Here is a 13,821-nt window from a genome sequence, read left to right as displayed (position 1 = left end):
ATTCTTTTTTTGGAAATCAATTTGCCTTCCTAATTAGGTTTTGCTTCGGCTAATACTGAAATCAGTCTGCCTTCACTGAACCCCAGCATGGATAATTCATAGCTTCAAGAGTCTAGGGACTAGAAGAATCATGCCGAGTGGAACTCATTGAAGGCATTACTCCCTCTTGTGACATGCCTGCCAAATGGTCACCTGCCTGGCCTTGCTCACCCACTGTGCCAGGGATCTCACCACCCTCCTCTGAAGCAGCCCATTTCACTGCAGGGTAGCTCTGTTAAGCAATCATCCAAAAGGTATATATTAGGTACCTACTGTGTGTTGGGCATTATGCTATAGCAGTTACACAGATCTCATGGAGTTTTCACAGACTGACCTGTATTGAGCTAAAATTTGCCAACCCTGTCCTGCCCTTTGGGACATTCTAGAAAAATTCTGATTCCTAGGCCCCAGAACAGCCCTTCAGTTACCTGTAGTCACTGAGCAGATCCCCCTGAATCATCTTTCCTCCAGTGTAAATGTACCCAGCAAGTACAAACTCTCATTTCCCTCTGTTCTCCTCTGAGTATGGCCCCGCTGGTCAAGGTGAAACCCTCTGTACAGTGTAGGGACAGGTGAGCTGTCAGCGATGGCTGTACAGGTGGTCCACTGTACGAAGGGATTCCAGGTATGGGGGTGTGCGGGAGTTGATAACCAGCCCCAGCTCTGCCTGCTGTGCTGTGCACTGTTGCATGCACAGAAGACGGGGTGTCCAAAAGGCCCTGGGGAACACTGGTGGTGGCTCAGAGGCAGCCAAAATTTGCACAGCCATTTTGGAAAGCAACTAATCAGTATGCTTCAAGCGCTTCCACACGTTCTGGGTCTTACAAAAGACAAAAGGCACTTCATGATGGAATTTTACCAAACGTAAACATACGAAAAGGCACCCAACTTGCATTAGTCATCAGAGAAATGCAAATTAAAATCACACTGTGCTCCTGCTGTACACCTCCTGAAGATGGCTAAAATTAAAGACAGACAATACTAAGTGTTCATGAGGACCTGGAGAAATTGAAACTCACACACGGCTGTTGGGGGTATAAATTGCTTAGAAACTGTTTGGCAGCATCCACTAAAGATGAACACAGGCCATCAAATCCTGTTCTAAGTACCTGCCCAACCGAACCGTGTGCACATGTGCACCCACGGACATGGTAGCACTATTCACAATCGCTCCGCCGTGAAATTCTTAAACTCGTTCAACAGACTAGTACACAACGATGAGAATTAGCCCACCCCTGTTGGTAGCCTTCCCTATAGCCATTCTACTTCCTCTTCTTCCTTGCTGGCAAATCCCATCTATCATGATAGAGAGAAATGTCAGGTACTTGTTTTCCCAGCCTCCCTTGCAGCTAGTTGAAACTATGTGACCTTTAGTTAAAGAGCTTAAGGAGACAATTTGCAGGGGGCTTCTGGGAAAGATTTTCCTGCTTGTTAAAAAAATTAGAGAGAAAGAGAGAGATGCACACACACCAACCAACCTGGGAAGAACAGCCTGGCCCCCTTCCTATTTCTTTGATTGTGATTGTTTGAGAATATGATGCTGGCACCTGCAGCAGCCATCTCAGATCCATGAGGTTATACCAAAAAGCCAAAAGCACCCCCCCCCCCCCAAATTTAGGATGCAGAGTGGACAAAGAGAAGGAGCCTGGGATTTTAAGGCATTGTTGAGCACATCCTCAAGCCTAGAACTGCCTACCTCCAGTCTTCTTGGTATATGAGGTGATGAAATGCATTTTTATTGTTAGCAACAGACAACTTCATCCCAGGAGTTGCCCTCTTAAGAGAATAATCCTAAAGAATGGAAAAGAAACTTCCTGTACGATGTCATTTTTTTCTTAAGACAGGAAGCTACCTAATATCCAACTCTAGTGAAACAAGTGCAGTAATATTTCTAGTCCCATATACTTTTCCAGAACCTTGCTACTCCCACCCCTCCCCATCAAGAGGTAAAAATGTCCCTTCCCTTGAATCAGGGTGAGACTCTGGGATTATCTCGACTAATCATGCCTGGCCGAAGTGACTTTCTGTGGATTCCAGTGCCAGGTCAAAAAGGCAATACAGCTTCCACCCAGCTCTCTTTTGGGATGGTCTCCTTTGAAACCCAGCCACCATGCCTGGAGGAAGCCCAGGTCACATGGAGAGGCCCAAATGGAGAGCAACCAAGTCTTCCAGTCCCCAGCCCTGGCTGAGTGCCAGCCAACTGCCAGCACCAACTTGCCAGCCAAGTGAGAGAGCCAGCGTGGAGGCAAATCCTCCAGCCCTCAGTGGAGCTGCAGCAGTGGAGGCCAGGGCAGAGAGGAGCCTTCCCTCTGAAGCACTGCCTAAATTAGAGACTCATGCCCAAACTGGGGATAGCCAGAGCACTAACTTTAGGGGAATGAGTCATATTACTACTAGGCAGAGGCTTCCAGTGTGCCAGGCACTGGCATTGACACATATTACCTCATGAAAACTTAAAAAAAAAACCTACAATATAGACATTACTATTATCCTCATTTTGCAGCTGTGGAAACAAAGGAACAGAGAGGCCAAGAACTTTGCCCAAGGTCATCCAGCCAGTAGATGACAAATCCATGATCATTAAATCTGTGCTTCAGAAACTGGGGTTCACATATCTCTTGCAAAGTGCCAGGGGGTGCCCAAAATCACATGATAGGCATGGTGCTGCCTCCAGGACTAACACGCTGACTCAATGACTTGGGGGGAAGGAAATATTTTTGAGTTATGGTTTTCATTAAAATATGTGTTATTGATCAGAAAATAATATTTGAATGGATTATTAGAATGAACCATAACTTCAATTTTGCACAAGCTGTGCTCATTGGATACACAGAGAGACTGGCCAGCAGGCCTCGACCCTCACAGCCCAGCAGGCCTCAGCTGGGGGATGGGGAGAAAGTTTAGGTGGGAAAAATATTTGGGACTATGCTATTTTTATACGAGGCTGGATTTTTAAAAAAATTTCTCCCCCCACTCATTGTTTGGGCTTGCTGTCCATTCTCTGTGTCTGTTCATTGTGTGCTCTCTGTGTCTGCTCATCTTCATTTTAGAAGGCACTGGGGACTGAACCTGGGACCTTCCAGGTGTGAGGGAGGCGCCCAATCGCTTGAGCCACATCTGCACCCTGCTTGTTGTGTCTCTCATTGTCTTTCCTCATTGTCTCTCCTCATTGCCTAATCTTGTTGCATCAGCTCACCATGCCAGCCCATCATGTCAGCTCACTGTCTTGCTCATCTTCTTTAAGAGGCACCAGGAACCAAACCCAGGGCCTCCATGTGGTAGGTGGGCACCCAACTGCTTGAGCCACATCAGCTTCCCTAGGCTGGATTTTTTAATGCCAGACCCAAGGGCCTGTTCTTCTGTTATCCCACAGTGATAGCAAAACTCCCAGATGGGCTGGGGCTCAGGTGGGGTGGGAAGAGGGGATCCCACAGGGCAGAATGGAGGGGCCAACCACTCCTTGGGCTGCTCCACCACCACTGAAGAGGAAGATGAAGGCTCAGCAGGCTCCAGGGAAATCGTGCAGGGCAGACGCTGAGGGCCAAAGGCAGGCCTGGTGGCCCCATGGCTGGGCCTCTGCTGCCACTGTATGAACCTGCTGTCTGTGGGTAGCGAGGACCCACAGAGTCACAAAGAAAGTCCTTGCTGTGAAGAGTGGAGGGATTCAGTGGACATTTTTCCCTCTTTTTTTCCAATTTTAGGGTAATATCCCATTTTTTTTTAACACCCCACCCTCCCAAGGAATCCAACCATAGGATCCCAGACCCCATACTCTAGCCCAGTTGTTCTCAAAGCCTGTACCCAGGCCAGTGGCATCCTCAGAACCTGGGAATTTCTAAAAAATGCAACTTCTCAGGTGGCAGACCTGCTGGAGGGGCACCTCGGAGGGTGGGGCCCAGCATCGGTGCTGGCACAAGCCCCCAGGAGATCCTGAGCACCTCTGCTCCACAACCTGGCTACTCCAAGTACGGGCCCTGGACCAGCAGCCTGCGCATCGTCGGCGAGCTGGTTAGAAACGCAGAGTTGCAGCCCTGCTGATTCGTGGGCACAACCAAGTTGGAGCGGCATGGACCTAGTGTTCCCCAGGGGCAGAGAGAAGAGTCCCAGAATGAACAATAACAATGTCCATTACGGAAACCCAGGTGCCGGTTCTCCTGAGGGCTGCAGTGACCCACAGGTTCTATGGTCAAGGCAGATGGCTCTGAAGTTCAGGGCCATGTCATTTGGCCCTACTTTGGAGTTTGTGTTCCTGAGTGTGATGGTTGGACTCAGATATAACCTTTCTACACAAGCCTCTTCTGTTACTTTTACTGGACCTGTGGTTGGCGTTTGGGTTGGTGTATTCTCAGGAGACCTGAATCTCTGAACTGTCCATGTGACGGCCAGGCCCTGGGGCTCAGCAGACTTGCAGCTCCTACCCTCTGGTTTCTTGGACTTACCCTGGCCAGCTGACAGGGAGATGAAGAGGGCACACCAGGGAGCCAAGAGTGCCTACAGCTGCAAGCAGGAGAATTGCAAACATCATCCATACGGAATCTAAACCCCCTCTTGATGTAGAGGGGGACTGGCCATAGCCATCCCAGGTCCACAGGATGGAGGAATAGAGTATGGATTAGAATGGACTTACTGGTGTTCTGCTGGGGAACTATTGTGATTAGTAAGGGAAGAAATTGTAGTAGTGATGTGGAGAGGGTGGCCACGGTGGCTGCTGATGGTCGGGAGAGGGAAGAAGAGATACGGTGTGGGGGCATTTTCAGGATTTGGAGTTGTCCTAGGTGGTGCTGCAGGGATGGATGCTGGGCGTTGTGTGTCCTGTCGTGGCCCACTGGGTGGACTGGGGGAGAGTGTGGACTACAGTGAGGACCACTGTCCATGTGCTGCAGCGGTTCTCCAGAATGTATTTGCTGGGTGCAGTGGATGTGCCACAATGATGGAAGTGTTTGTTGATGTGGGAGGGGTGGCATGGGTGGGGTGGGGTCATATGGGAACCTCATATTTTTTTAATGTAACATTTAAAAGAAAATAAAGGGAAAAAAAATGTCCATGACGGAGCATCTATGTGCCCAGCCCTTTACACAGACAGCTCCGCTGAATTCTCTTACAACCCCGGAAGGCAGGTACACTGGTTAATTCCAATTTACAGATGGGGAAATGGACTTACAGAGTCGGGTAACCTGCTCAGGGCCATCCCCTTCGTAAGGGGCAGATACGGAATTAGAACCCAAGTCTGTAAGACTAGAAGCACCCACTCTCCACGCCCCCACCCGGTCAGGGTGGCTCAGCGATTTGGAGGAGAGGACAGACACAGACACACACATAGACACAAACGGAGCCAAGATTCCTCCTCTTAATTACAGCTGTCGGCTGCCGCTAACAACGGCTGTGGGCCGGGAAAGGAATCAGCTTAATACGCAATTGCACGTTCCTAATTAGCACAAATTACCATTTGTCTGAGAGGAAAATGCTGGCAGCTGCAGCCTGCCCCAGTGGCTGTGTTCATTTACCTAATCCCTACAGCTCTGGCTGCACCTTCCAGCAGGCCCCAGAGACGTGGAAGGGCCCAGGGGGAGGATCAGAAGAGGCTGGGTTCAAATCCTGCCTTAGTCCTGGCTGGGAGCGTCCACTATTCGGTAGGCCCCGCCCCCTAGGCGCATCCCTGTCGTTGGCTAAACTTGCCTGGGCCAACACCAGGGCCAAGGCTTCACCTTCACCAGGACTCCCTCCCTGCCCACCCCACCCAGACCCCCTCTCTGGGCACTCACAGGCTTCATGATCCAGGTGATGCCTGGGTTTTTGCGGAACTCCTCCACAAACAGGTGGTACTCGCAGGGCATCTCAAAGGTTTTGGGGAAGAAGTCGCACTTGGCTGCCTCCAGTTTTCCCGCCTCACGTTCCAGCTGTTTCCGGAACCGCTTCAGATTCTTTACCATGTAGTTCTTACGGGTCAGCTGGGCAGAAGGATGGAAAGGGCAGGCCATTGGTGCTGATGTTTGCTGTCCTGTTCTACCTCTCAACCCCAACCATCCCTCCCTTGCTGTCCCCAGCCTCCATTCTCTGGCACACAACGGAACAATAACAGTAAGAGTAACTTAGACTGAGAGCCTATAATTATTCCCATTTTACAGGTGAGGAAACTGAGACTCAAAAGGTAAGTCAGGTGCCCAGATTTATCCAACTAATAAGCAGCATAGCCAGGGTCTGTGCCAGGCCCGTCTGACTCCAAAGTTCACATTTTTAACCACTAAGCTATGCTAACCTGTAATGTCCCACAGTTGGCTCCTCCAGGCCCGTCTTTGGGGTCCTGTTCCTCCTGGACCTCCCTTCCATCTCCAGGCCCCCATTTCTCTTGCCTCCACCCTGAAATTATCACAACCCCCAGCATCCCTCTCCTCTGGTCTTTGTCCCCAAAACAGGCTGACCCTCCTCTCTCTGGGACAGCCAGTCTGCGACCTCAAATCTCCACCCCAAGTCAGCCCGTTCTCTAGGTCTTGGCTCCTGACACCCTCAAGCTGTGAAGTTCATCCTAGACCTACTCCACGTCTTCCCCACCTGGCACGTATGCCAAATTCCCTTACATCTTCCCCCTCTGGTCCATATATCCCCCAAAGCAGCTCCTGCTCATTCTACACCCAGTGGGATGGGCCGTGGGCTGGTAGTTCAGCCCCCGCCGTCCCCCCAGCCCGCCCGCTCACCTCATAGTGGTTTCGGAAGTGGCTGATCCGCACGTGCTCATCCATGTAGGTGTGGTCGAAGTTCTCCCGGAGCCAGCTGACCTCGCACCAGTAGAAATCCCACTCCCCTTCGCTGCGGGGGAGGGGGAGGGTGGGGGGAGACAAAGGGCATGGCCTGAGGACCTCAGCGCTGCCTGGGATCTGGGGCCCGGGAGGTTCAGCCGAGGAATGGCAAGCAGCAGCGTCTCCATCAGGGGTCTCAAAGGGGTGGCTGGGGGCTGCTGCTGGCCCACAAACATGCGTTGTTATGGCCCAGAATGAAAACGGAGGGAAATATTTCCACAAAAATCAGTTCCTGGTTTTCCTAGAATAATCAGCAGATCTGGCCACACTGGGCCCACAGTGCTTACCGGCACCCAGGGCTGGACTGAGGCGTGGCCGCCCCTTTGGACAGCCGCCCCCCCCCCCCAGCCAGCTTGCCACCGAGCCGAGACCCAGCCATGTCGGCCTGCATGGCCCCAAGCGCTGACCCAGCTCTTCACCGCCATGCCAGGGAGAGGGCGGGGAAGGCCGGCTAACCTACCAGATCTGGAAACCAAACGTGGAGGGGGGAGGAGGTGCTTGAAAAAGATATATAACATCACCATGATCGTGCCTGATTTTTTTAAGTTAAAAAAAATTACAGATATAATGAAGGGCCCTGACTATCCTTGCCTGATTCCATATTCCTCTGTCCTGTCCCAAAGCAAACCATTAGCCTGGGTCTGTTGTATATTATTTCTATGTGTGTCTTTATAGTTGTACTATGTATGTATGTATACAAAGTACACACCATCGTTCTGCATGTTTTTCAATTTTCTAATTGCCAGGACTTCCATATGGCTTCCCATGTGCCCGGCATTGTTCTAAGTATTGGATGAAAGTCAGCTCATCTGTCCTCACAGCAACCCCATGTGGTAGGTTCTGTTATCGGGCCCATCTATAGATAAGGAAACTGAGGCACAGGGAAGTTAAGGAACTTGCCCAAGTGCATATATCCAAAAAGGGACGGAGCAGGACTCTAACGCAGACCACTAGGCTCCCGAGTCCAGCTCCGTGGTAGAACCACTCCTGTCTGTTTCCTTTTACAACTTGCTTTTCTCACTAATCTTTCATTTTTGAGATTTATCCATTTAACACATATGGATCTAATTCACCCATTTAACCCATTTTAACGGATTTCATTGTATGAACATTAGCACACTCTGTTTATCCATTTTCCCATAAGAGGTGTTTGGATTGCCCCTCCCCCTCTTTTTCTCTATTACAGACAAGAGGTTTGAGTTTTGCGAAATATCTTGGGAGCGGTTTGAGATGGAAACAGAGAGAAATTAGGAAGCAGCTATCATGGGGCGGTGGATGAGTAGGATTTGGGCGTGATGAAGCAGGGAGGGGATGCTGTGATCAACTGCATTTTCAAAAGATGTTCGCGTTGTGGCTCCCGTCCCAGGGGCTGCCAGACTGCGAGGTCACCTGGAGAAGGCACAGGAAGGTCCTCTGGGCAACAGCCCCACTGAGGTCCCAGGAGAGAGCACCAATAGGTGAGCAAGGCTGCCCTCAGGTGATTCCTGGCTGAGGCTCCAGACACTGCAGAGCAGAGACCAGCAAGCTCCAAGTACAAGTGCAAACGGCTACTCTGAGCAGCTAAGAGATTTGGTACAGACAAGAGGAACTGGATCAATGCCATGAAGTTTGGCCATGTGTTGTGAATGGAGCCCCCTTGAGAATTCTCAAGGACCCGGAAAACAGATTTCAGTTGCTACTCAATTCCGTATGGCTTCTGGGTTGGTGTTTCTCCCTAATGTCGTGTACAGAGGGGCTGTAAGGCAGGAAGAGAGGCCCAGCCACCCTGGGAGCGCCGAGATCCAGAGGAGGGGGATTGCCAAGAAGAGTTCTTTAGCTCCAACCACCTGGAGACCTCACAATCCCTCTTAATAGGACACAGGCATTTAGAAAAGTTTACAGTATACTTATTTTAATGTTGTTTGGGAAAATAAATAGCAAGATAAAACCATAATTCTGCAGATATTGTCATAGTGTTATTAAAGTTTCCTTTCAAATGCATTGATTTAAGCATAAAAAAGTAAATCAATCTCAAGGCAAATTCAAAGTAAACAGCTCACACAGAACACAGATGTAGCAATAGCGAGAAAATGTAGTGGAGTGACACCGAGCCAGGAATGACTGGTTTTGGAGTCCAGTCCTGAGTTATTAATGAAAACCTGGGCCTGTCCCTCTCTAAGCCTCCCCTCAGGCCGCTGCTTCACACACAGTGGTGGTGAGAAACAGCATCCATAATCACTAGAACCCCACTGGAGAAATGCCTAGGCACTTCATAAACCCTTGGGGAACACAAGAGATGCAGATTCCCGGATGGCCGGACTGGGGGCCCCATGCAGGTGCCTTGTTCCTCTTATCTTCCCCTGAGGTTTGCACCAAGACGTGTTGTACAGTGCAAGGAGCACCAGCCCAGGAATCAGGAACCCTGGTTCTGGGCCGGCTCTGTGACCTTGCCCTCCTCTCTGGGCCTCTTTTTCTGCAGTCATAGACTCACCAAAGTTTACCTGGGAAAATACAGTCTACATTTTCCAGAATAAAGACTACATTTTCCAGTTATCTTGCAGCGAGGTATGACCACATGGCTAAGTTCTGACCAATCAAATATGAGGGGCTCCCGGGGGTGTGGTTCAAGGGAAGGGCTCGCCTTTTCTGGCTTCCTTCCCACACATGCTGCTGGTAATCTGGATGGAGGCTGGACCTCCACTGTGTGCCGTGAGGATGAGGGCCTCACCCAAGGGAGAGTAGAGTGGAAAGATGGAAGCAGATGGATCTCACATCTCTGTGGAGCCCCCATTCCATCTCTGACCTTCTTATAGCTGGACTTAATATGAGAGAGAAATCAGTTTCCAGCCCGTTGAAGCCTCTTTTTCTTTGGGTCTCTGTTCACACATCCATACCTTAGCCCAAACTAATATTAGCACCTATTGTGGGCCAGGCACAGTATGCTTGTTCATCTTGGTAGTCCCAGAGCCCAGTAGAGAAAAAAAGTATTGGTTTAAGGTCAAGTCACACGTTCAAGATCACAGAACTATTAAGCGGCCAGGGGAGAGCTGTCCTGGACCTGGACCCGACCTCACTGGAGGATTCGAGCCAGTGGGTCTGTGGTGGCTGCATTCCTTGTTTCTACTGAGAGCCAGAGGACACTGGCTAGGGAACAGCTAAACTATAAAAAGTGGGGTTGAATCCCACTGTGACACGTGCTGTGTGATTTTAGACAATTGCCTTAATGTCTCTGAACAAAATCATATTATGCTGGATAGTTGTAAGGCTCAAATCAGACAGCACCAGGAATGCACCTCATATGTTGTAAGTGCTGAATGAATGTTGACTCCTGTCACGTCCACTTTGGGACAAGTCCCAGTGGCCACCCAGGGGAACTGGAGAAAAACAAAGGGAGGCAGGGACCTGTGAGAACTCGAAAGAGGGTCAAGGTTGGGAGCAGGGGAGTCTTACTCTTTCACTTCCACCCATCCTGGCCTGTGGCGAAGGACGTCCATGAGAGTGTTCACAAGAGAGGCCTTGAAGCGGATCGCTGCCCTCTGCTCTCTGGAAGACAAGCCAGCAGAATACTTGCTCAACACCAGCTATTTTCCTAAGGCCCAGGGATAGGAAAAAAGGTCAAGTCCCTTCTACAGAAATGCCGTAGCTTAGAATTACTAAATCTCAGAATTAAGCATCATAGCATGACAACACTTAAACAATCAAATTGAAAATGATACCATCTTTAAAACACTGAAAAACAGCAGTTTATTCAGAGCCTATGTGTGCCAGATAGTCTAGTTGCTTTACGTGTGCCACACCAATGCTTACATACTGAATGATGAGCGTTTGCAAATCCCCTTTCCTGGCACTCATCAGGGAAGATGGAGTAGATCACTTTTCCCTATTCCTCCCACTAAGTACTACCAAATACCCTGGATATTATATATGTAACAAATATAGGAAGACTGAAAAATGGAAAGAAGCAGCCAGACTGCCTGGCACCTGGGGACCCAAAGAACAACTTGGTGGTGAATTCCCTGGGTTTTCTTTCAGCCTCATCTACCCTAGACACAGAGCTGAAGAAACCAGCCAGGGAGAAATACCAATTGGTGCAGGCAAAACCCTCCAACGATAGTTTGCTCTCTCTAGCCAAAGGAACAGGAAAGGAGCAACATAGTAAGACAACCTTTAGATAATAACTGCTCCACTTCAGCTGAACACCACAGGAAAAAAAAATGGTGGGTCACCCCCACCTAGCCAGCAGAGACTGAATGGGGAGTCAAAGCTTCCCACAAGGGTGGAATGAGGCGCCCGATGCCAATGCTGGGGTGGTGTCAGAGAAGGCCAAAGAGGGTGCTGGGTTTTCACCCCTGCCTGGTTCCTACCGCCACCCCCCCTGGGTCAGCAGAGACCCCGTGGGGAGCTAGACTTCCATGCCCACCCAGCAGTCACAAGATGCCTCTTCCTCTCCTTGCTGGGGTGACGTCGGAGGAGACCCTTTGCAGGGTCAGTACGGGCCAGGTGGGGAGCAGTAACAGGGAACTCCTACTCCTCCTAGCCAGGGTGGCATCAGTGGAGCCCAGGAGGGAGCCAGGGCTCCCACTGCCACCCAGCAGTATGGAGGATCCTCTCTCCCTTCAGGTGTCAACAGAGGCAAAACAAGGAACCTGGACTTGAACCCGATGTGGCAGTAAGGCCCACCCACCACCCACCCGCCCCTGTTGGAGTGGTGTCAGAGAGAGTCAGCTAAAATAGAAAGTTTAAATAACATCCAGAGTCTTGTAATACCCCGAATGCCCAGCTTTCAAGAAAAACTCAACCATCACCCGAGAATCAGGAAAATCCCAATGTGCATGCTGGCACAAAAATGGCAGAGGTGCTAGAATTATCTGACAAATATTTTAAAGCAGCATCATAAAAATGTTTCAATGAGTAATTACAAAACATTTAAAACAAATGAAAAAGTAAAATCTCAGCAAAGAAATAGAAAGTCTCAGCAAAAAGAGAAGATGTCAAGAAGAACCGAATGGAAATGGTAGAACTAAAAAGAAATAAGCTCAATTAAAAAACTTTGACGCAGCAAGATGATGCAACAAAGAGACACAGATTCCTGGTGCTGCTGACAAGAATGCAAGTGGACACAGAAGAACACACAGTGAATGGACACAGAGAGCAGACAACTGGGGCGGGGGGAGGAAAGGGGAGAGAAATAAATAAAAATAAATCTTAAAAAAAAACAATCTATTGGCTCAACAACAGAAGAGAGAGAGCAGAGCAAGGAATCAGTGAATTTGAAGATAAAATGATAGAAATTACTCAATCTGAACAATGGAGAAAAAATTGACTGACTACCTAACTTCCAGACTCACCATAAAGCTACAGCGATCAAGACAGTGTGGTCTTGGCGAAGGAATAAGCAAATCGATCAATAGAACAGAATAGAGAGCCCAGAAATAGACCCATACAAAGAGTCAATTGATCTTTTTTCTTTTTTTTAATTATCTTTTTTTAAAAAAGATACATAGATCACACAAAATATTACATTAAAAAATATAAGAGGAAAGCGGATTTGGCTCAACTGATAGAGCATCCGCCTACCACATGGGAGGTCCAGGGTTCAAACCCAGGGCCTCCTGACCCATACGGTGAGCTGACCCATGCACAGTGCTGATGTGCACAAGGGATGCCGTGCCACTCAGGGTTGTCCCCCGCATAGGGGAGCCCCACACACAAGGAATGCACCCCATAAGGAGAGCTGCCCACTGCGAAAAAAGTGCAGCCTGCCCAGGAGTGGCGCTGCACACATGGAGAGCTGACATAGCAGGATGATGCAACAAAAAGAGACACAGATTCCCGGTGCTGCTGACAAGAATATAAGCGGACACAGAAGAACACGCAGCGAATGAACACAGAGAGCAGAAAACTGAGGGGGGGAGGGCGGGGAAGGGGAGAGAAATAAATAAAAAATAAATCTTTAAAATTATATATATATATAAAAGAGGTTCCCATATACCCCACTCTCCACACATCCTGATCCTCCCACATGGACAACTTCTTTCATTAGTGTGGTATATTCATTGCATTTGACAAGTACATTTTGGAGCATTGCTACACAGCATGGATTATAGTTTATGTCATAGTTTATACTCTCTCCCAGTCCATTCAGTGGGTTATGGCATTATATATAATGTCCTGCATCTGTCCCTGATCTTTGACAAAGAAGCAAAGGCAAGTCAATGGAAAAAAGCTAGTCTTTTTGGCAAATGATGCTGGAACGACTGGATATCAGCATGCAAAAGAATGACTCTAGACATAAGAGTTTATACCTTTTCGAAACTAACTCAACGTGGACCACAGACCTACATGTAAAATGCAAAATTATGAAAGCCTCTAGAAGGTGACATGAGAGAAAATCTAGATGACCTTGGGTTTGGTGGTGACTTCTTAGCTACAACACCAAGACCGCTATCCAAGGAAGAAAAAATGATAAGTTGGAATTCGTTAAAATTTAAAACTTCTACTCTGCAAAAAAAACCTGTTAAGAGAATGAAACGGAAAGTCACGAACTGGTGGAAAGTATTTGCAAAGCACAAAACACATAAGCAATGTACTTATATCCAAAATACATGAAGATCTCTTAACACTCTACATTGAAAAAAAAAAAAACTAACAATCCAGTTAGAAAATGGGCAAGAGACATGAAACAAATATTTCACTGAAGAAGATACACAGATGGCAAATGAGCACATGGAAAGATGTTCAACATCTTCCATCAGTCATTAGGGAAAAGCAATTAGAACCACAATGAGTTATCACTGCACACGTATTAGAATGGTCCAAATAAAAAAGAGCATCAGCGCCAAGGGCTGACAAGGATACAGAGAAACTGAATCGCTCATATATTGCTGCTGGGAATGTAAAATGGTTCAGCCACTCAGGAAGACAGTTTGGCAGTTTCTTTGGGAAAAAAAAAAAAAAAAAACGTAAGCATGCAACTACCGTTTCACCTGGCAAGTACACTCCAGGGCAA

General features: G+C 48.5%; 1 protein-coding gene across 3 annotated transcripts in view; it reads right to left on the bottom strand.

The window, feature by feature from the left end:
• TTLL9 (tubulin tyrosine ligase like 9) overlaps positions 1-13,821 on the bottom strand; it is an 86,785-nt gene that overhangs the window by 38,399 nt on the left and 34,565 nt on the right. For all 3 annotated transcript variants that reach the window (XM_071211630.1, XM_058286864.1, XM_058286865.1), the window contains 3 exons: positions 10,263-10,355; positions 6,732-6,843; positions 5,802-5,987 (listed from right to left, as the gene is read on the bottom strand). In XM_071211630.1, coding sequence (XP_071067731.1) covers positions 5,802-5,987; positions 6,732-6,843; positions 10,263-10,306 — 342 coding nt within the window. In that variant the 5' untranslated portion in view covers positions 10,307-10,355. The remainder of the gene's footprint in view (positions 1-5,801; positions 5,988-6,731; positions 6,844-10,262; positions 10,356-13,821) is intronic.

Source organism: Dasypus novemcinctus, chromosome 24 (genome assembly GCF_030445035.2).
Source record: "Dasypus novemcinctus isolate mDasNov1 chromosome 24, mDasNov1.1.hap2, whole genome shotgun sequence".
Classification (NCBI taxonomy): domain Eukaryota; kingdom Metazoa; phylum Chordata; class Mammalia; order Cingulata; family Dasypodidae; genus Dasypus; species Dasypus novemcinctus.
This window is presented reverse-complemented; position numbering and strand designations above follow the sequence as displayed.